The sequence below is a fragment of the Vombatus ursinus genome, unplaced genomic scaffold, assembly GCF_900497805.2.
Source record: "Vombatus ursinus unplaced genomic scaffold, bare-nosed wombat genome assembly UNPS02014818.1, whole genome shotgun sequence".
Classification (NCBI taxonomy): Eukaryota; Metazoa; Chordata; class Mammalia; order Diprotodontia; family Vombatidae; genus Vombatus; species Vombatus ursinus.
In genome coordinates, this window is record NW_020954596.1 from 8,498,239 (window position 1) to 8,504,640 (window position 6,402).

The 6,402-nt window shown below is 37.6% G+C and overlaps 1 protein-coding gene across 2 annotated transcripts in view; it reads right to left on the bottom strand.

Moving 5' to 3' along the window:
* ZFYVE28 (zinc finger FYVE-type containing 28) overlaps positions 1–6,402 on the bottom strand; it is a 188,175-nt gene that overhangs the window by 24,976 nt on the left and 156,797 nt on the right. Inside the window, exon 9 of one of the 2 annotated variants that reach the window (XM_027835962.1) lies at positions 53–204. In XM_027835962.1, coding sequence (XP_027691763.1) covers positions 53–204 — 152 coding nt within the window. Of the gene's footprint in view, positions 1–52; positions 208–6,402 lie in introns of both variants that reach the window. The other variant, XM_027835961.1, reaches the window with a different exon arrangement.

Sequence of the window (6,402 nt, forward strand, 5' to 3'; positions counted from 1 at the left end):
TAGTTATCCTGAGATTATCCAAAGAAATGTTTTTAAAATGCAGAGATCATACCTGATATGCAGACAAAAAGCCGGTGGATCAAGTCACTGCTGCTGTGAAACCTGGATCTGATCTTTTCCCTCGTAGCCCTTTTCGCGGCGTGTAAGGCCAGCTGGATCTCCTCCTGGTCAGGGCCTTCTGAAGAACAGGGGCCGGTCTTGATGCTGCTGTTCAAAAAACACATATGGAGAAGGGTGATTAACAGACACTCACTTCTCTTTTCAGAAAATAACCTCTTACTGGATTATTTCTGCTGAAAGCCCATCATTGCCAAGTGGTACAAACAAGCGTTAGTCTGTGTTATCCAATATTTTCATATGTTGAGAGTGTAATACTTTGATGCATCTGTGATCTCCTTAGCCTTGGTAGTCCTTTCCCTCGTATAGATTGCAACCCACCAATTCCATCTCATCCTGAGTAATTCCTACCTATATCTTTCTTTCAGTCCTGCCTAAAGGATCCAGCCAATGAGTTGCAGATTTTCATCAGAGGATTTTTTTTTAATATTTCATGGATACTAGTGCAACACTCAGTTTGTCTATTTGTACTTCTGCTACAAGATCAGCCCATATGACTTCTTTTCCAACTGAATGTCCAATGAAGTCTTTAATTCATTGTATGTTTTTTTAAAGGGATAAAGGACATACAATAAATGATTTAAATTAAGAAAAAAGATTTATCATGGGAAGATTGCTCTATCACCAATGGCTTTCTAAGATACTTGTATTGATTATGTTTTTTTTTCTTTTTTGGTGAGGCAATCGGGGTTAAGTGACTTGCCCAGGGTTACACAGCTAGTAAGTGTCAAATGTCTGAAGCTGGGATGATGGTTTCTTTCATAGCATCCTTTTTTTTTTTTAACTATTCATGGTAGAAGTTAATACCAGGTGCTACATTTGTAATAATTAGTATTTTCAAAGCAGTTCACCAATATTTGTCAGCACATATCTTTGAAACTGTTTAAATATCCCTGTTCTCCAAGTGAGAAAACTAAAGGAAGAAGATGAGTATTTGTCCAAGGCCTCATTCTCCCTGTGTCAGTAAGCTGGAGCAAGGGTAGAACTCTGAAGTTCTGACAGTATGCTGTCACTTGAAATCAAATGATAATTGTAGACTGACACAATGGCACAGATTATTGACATGAAAATGGCCATATGTGAAACCAATTAATAGCAATAACTAACTACTCTATAAGATCACACAAGGCGAACAAGGAGGTTAGGAGAGAGGATCTTTGACTCTTAGTGGTTTCATCTTATTTAACTAAGTTAGCCAGAGAAATCACTAAACAGAATGCTTAAAGTTTCCTCACTTCTGGGGTCCCTTCCAGCTATATTCATACGATCCTATATATCTTCCTTGCCTTCAGCTTCAATTCAGTACATATGTCCACAGAGACTAAAAAGAGGCAGAGATAGCTTATCTGTACCTTCAGGTTACAACGTGAGTAGCATTAGGTCAACTGAAGTTCTCAATATGCAACCGCAGCTGTTTAAACACTAAAATGAGTATTATACCATCTGAGTAAAGAAATGTTTAAAAATGATCTATTTTGTATAGAACAATTTGTTAGACACGAAGAAAGCTACAAAATTTAAATAAGACCCTGTTGGGTAGGTATCCTCCTGAGGCTTATAGTGATATCATACATTATTCAGGTAGTGGTTATCAATCCTGTGGATTATACAAACCCTTTGTTTCTTTTCCTTTCTCTACTATACATGTTTTTTTTTTTGACTGTAATGGGAAAGAAGAGAGAAGAAAGGAAAGTCAAATTAGTAAAGTTTGCTACATTTCTATAAATCACAGGATCATAGATTTTTAGAGTTGGAAAGGACCCTAGAGATCATTTAGTTCAACATCATCATTGCAAAGACAAGGAAGCTGAGGACCAGAGGGATAAGGATCCCCACTGTGATCATACAGTAGGAAATAGTAAAGCCACAACTTGAACACAACACAGGTCCTTGAACTTGCGATCCAGTGTTCTTTCTACTAAGCTACACTGCCTTAGTCTTTAAACTATACCACACTGCTTCAAATCTTCCTAAAACGATTGCTCGGGGGAACATGAGACCATTATCTAAAATCAGGTCCTGGTGTTATTTGCTGAGGTTAGTTACCTATACTATGTGATACTAGACTACATTGCAATATGTCAGGGTACTAAGTAAGGCTCCCAAAGCTGGGACTGTTGGGGATTGTGTCTTCCTATATGACAGGCTGGTAACATCTCCTATAATTCATTCAATGTGTATTTATCAACTACTAATACATACAAGGTCCGTCTGTTAAGTCCTACTGTAATGTCTCATCAAGATACGGAGGTTACCCTGGGTTCTTGACGAATCTAAGAAGCTCTGTCAGGTTCTACCATGCTAAGAAGGCTTGATGTATGGTCCAGGAAATAGACTATGTTTACTTCAAAAATTAGAATCACAGGAACCTCAGGAACCAACTGGTTCAACCTATACCTGATTGAGGATTTAATAATAATAAAAATAGCTAGAACTTATGCAATACTTTTAACTTCCACAAAATAATTTACATATACTATATTATTTAATCTTCACAATAGCCTTATAAGGTAGGTGCTATTATAATTTCCGTTTTACAGATAAGGAAACTGAAGCTGAGACAGGTTAAGTGGCTTGCCCAGGGTCAGACAGCTAAGGGGGTAGGATTTAAAGGCAGGATTTGAACTCAGGCATTTCTTTCTTTTTTTTTTTGGTTTTGCTTTTTGGTGAGGCAATAGGGGTTAAGTGACTTGCCCAGGGTCACACAGCTAGTAAGTGTCAAGTGTCTGAGGCCAGATTTGAACTCAGGTCCTTCTGACTCTGAGGCCAGAACTCTATCCACTGCACCCCACCTAGCTGCCCCCTGAACTCAGGCCTTTCTGACTCAGTCTAGCACTCTATGTACCTTGTCATTTAGCTGCCTCTAACAAATTTACTCAGACAAATAGACACTGCTTGAAGATATCTAGTGGGAAAGAATCCCAATACTTCCCAAGGCAGTCCATTCCATTTTTTGATAGTTCACTGCATCATATGCAAACTTTATAACAATGCTATCTATATTTTCAATTACTTCATTAATAAAAATGCTAAATATCACAAAGCCAAGCACATATTCTGGGGGGCATTCCATTACAGACATTTTCCACATTAATATCAAGCTATTAATGACTACTTTTGGGGGTGACCACTCAAGTAGTTCCAAATCCAACTATTATAATCTAGTCCATACCTCTCTAACTTGTTCACAAGAATATAATTTATTTATTAGGCTCTTAATATGTTCTAGTCACCGTGATAGGCACTAGAGATATAACGAAAGGCAACCCTGCTCTCGAGAAGCTTCCAGCCTAATAGGGAGATGACATGCAAATAACTATGTACAAATAAGATGTATCTTCCAGTATATTCAATGATAATGATTATCATTATTATTATTACTTTTGTTCTAGACCCATGCTTTCTTTAGCATAGGTAGTTCCCCTTGTTATAGAAACTCCTCCCACCAGTGTAGACTGGCAATTCATCTGTATTTATTGCCGCAGAAAGTTGGTGGGAGCCCTGAGAAGTTAAATGACGCAATGAAGTTAAGTCATATAATGAGTAGGTTGGAGGCAGGACATAAACCCTACTCTTTCTAACTCTTAAGATCAGTTCTGTATTTTCCATACCAGATTGCCTTGCCATCTGTCTAAAAATGCTGTCAGAAAGGAAACGAACTTATTCTGACTTGATCTGTTCTTGATGAAGTCATTATTTCTCTTTGTGATCACCACTTCCTTTTTTTCTTCTTCTTCAATTAACAAGCATTTATTTTTTTCTCATTCCCAAGACCCAATCCAAAAGATAAAAGAAAAACAAAGACCTTGTAACAAATATGCACAGTCAAGCAAAGCACATTTTCATAATGGCTAGGTCCAAAAATAAATGTTTTGTTCTGTCTCTTGTATCCATCACCTTTCAGAAACCGAATAGCATGTATCGCCACTGGTCTTCTGGAACTGTGGCTGGTCACTGCACCAATCAGAATTCTTAAGTCTAAAAGAAATCTACCACCAAATATTGTGATTGTACAAATTGTTCTCCTAGTTCTAAAATCACTGCATCAATTTCATCCAAATCTCCCCAAGTCTCACTGAATCCATCCTTTTTGTAATTTCTCATGGCACAGTAATATTCCTCATATTCATGTGCCATAATTTTTTCAGTTATTCCCCAACTGATGGGTACTCCTTTAGTTTCCAGCTTTTTGCTACTACAGAAAGAGATGCTACAAATATTTTTGTTAATGGATGTCCTTTTCCTCTTTCTTTAATCTCTTTAGGATAAAGCCTATTTATTTACACTCATTCTAAGCCATCAAAATCTAAACAATGAGCCTTAGAAGCTTGGGGTGGGGGCTATTATTGGCCATTCAGTGAAACCAAGTTAAGACATCACCTCATGATGTCATTGGTCCTTTTGCAGAACAAAGGACATATAATAACAAGACAAAGGCCCAAAGAGATCAAAGTAGTCATGCTGGGTCAAAGTATATACACAGTTTAATGACTTTTTGGGCATAGTTTCAAACTGCTTCCCAGAAAGGCTGGACCAATTCAAAGCTCTACCAAGAGTGTAATAATGTTCCTGTTATCCTCTAGCTCCAGGAACATTTGTCATTATCCATCTTTGTTATCTCTGCCAATCTGATGGGTGTGAGAGGGAACTCATTGTTGCTTTCATTTGCATTTCTCTATTTGTTAGTGATTTGGAGTCTGGATGTTTATAACTTTAATTTCTTCCTTTGAAAACCTCCCGTTCATAACTTCTGAACATTTATCAAGGAGAGAATGGCTTGTATTCTTGTAAGTTTGAATCAATTTTTTATTTATTTTGGAAATACTTTTATCAGAGAAACAAGCTACAAATATTTTTCCCTAGCTGTTTCCATTCTAATTTTATCTGCACTGATTTTGTTTGTGCAAAAAACCCTTTTCAATTACATGTCCATTCTGTGATTCTCTCTATCTTGTGTACATTCATGAACTCTTCCTCTATCCATTGATCCCAAAGGAAATTTGTACCTTGTTCTTCTCATTTGTTCATGATGTGACTTTTTACATCTAAGTCACACATCAAATTTTAGCTTATTATGGCATATGATGCAAGGTATTCACTTAATCCTAATTTCTGCCAAGCTACTTTATAGTTTTCCTAGAAGTTTTTGACAAATAGTCCCTTGCTAAGCAGCTGGGTCTTTGTGTCTATCAAGCACTAGGAAACCAGGTTTGTTTGTTTCTCTATGTTGTATTTCTAATCAGTTCCACTAATCAACTTCTTTTTATTAACGAGCACCAACCTGTTTTAATGATTATTGCTTTGTAGTATAGTTAGATCCGGTACTTCTAGGTATCACCTTCCTTCCCACTTTTTTTCATTATTACCCTCAAGATTCCTGACCTTTGTTTCTCCAGGTTGTTATTTTTTCAATCAATCAAACAAGCATTTATTGAACCCTTACTATGTGCTAAGATTTGGGGATACAAAGAAAAGTAGAAGTAGTAGTGGTAGGAGTAAATTAACAACTAGCATTTATATTGTACTTAAAGGTTTGCAAAGTACTTTACATGTTACCTCATTCAGGCCTCACAAACACCCTGAGGGAGTTCTATTATTATCTTCATCTTACAGATGAGAAAGTGGAGTTGAGAGAAGAAAGTGATTTCTCCAGAGTCACACAGCTAACAAGGGTTGGAGACAGGATTTGAACTCTATCACCTAGCTGCCTAAACCATCCCCACCCTAAAGGAGCTCACATTCTAATGCAGGAGAAAACATATAAACAATCATGTACACACAAGAAATTCGCAAAGTAAGTTGGAGGTAATTTCAGAGAGAAGGCAGTAGCACTGAGGGCTCCAGGAAAGTCTTCTTGCAGAAGATGGGTTTTTTAGCTGATACCTGAAGGAAGCCAGGAAAGCCAGGAGACAAATGTGAGGATAGAGAGCATGCTATGCTTGGAGGATAGCCAGGAAAAAGGCAGAGTCAGGAGATGGAGTATGTATGTGAGAAACATCAAGAAAACCAGTGTCACTAGATCACAGATTTCATATTCCCTATAACATGTCAAACCCCTCCAATATATGTGCCAAAGGTAAAGCAACTTCAGCTGTCTCCATGGTCCAGGACGCCCAACATCTAAAAGAAGGTAAACAAACAAATGAATCATGAACTGATGTTCACTGACCCTGAGCTCACTTAGCACCCCTCTCCTGCCTCCCATACTACTAATGGTGAGGCTGGGCTAGTAGAACCAAGGACCTGACATGTAGGATTTTAACAAAACCCAATTCTATACTTCGG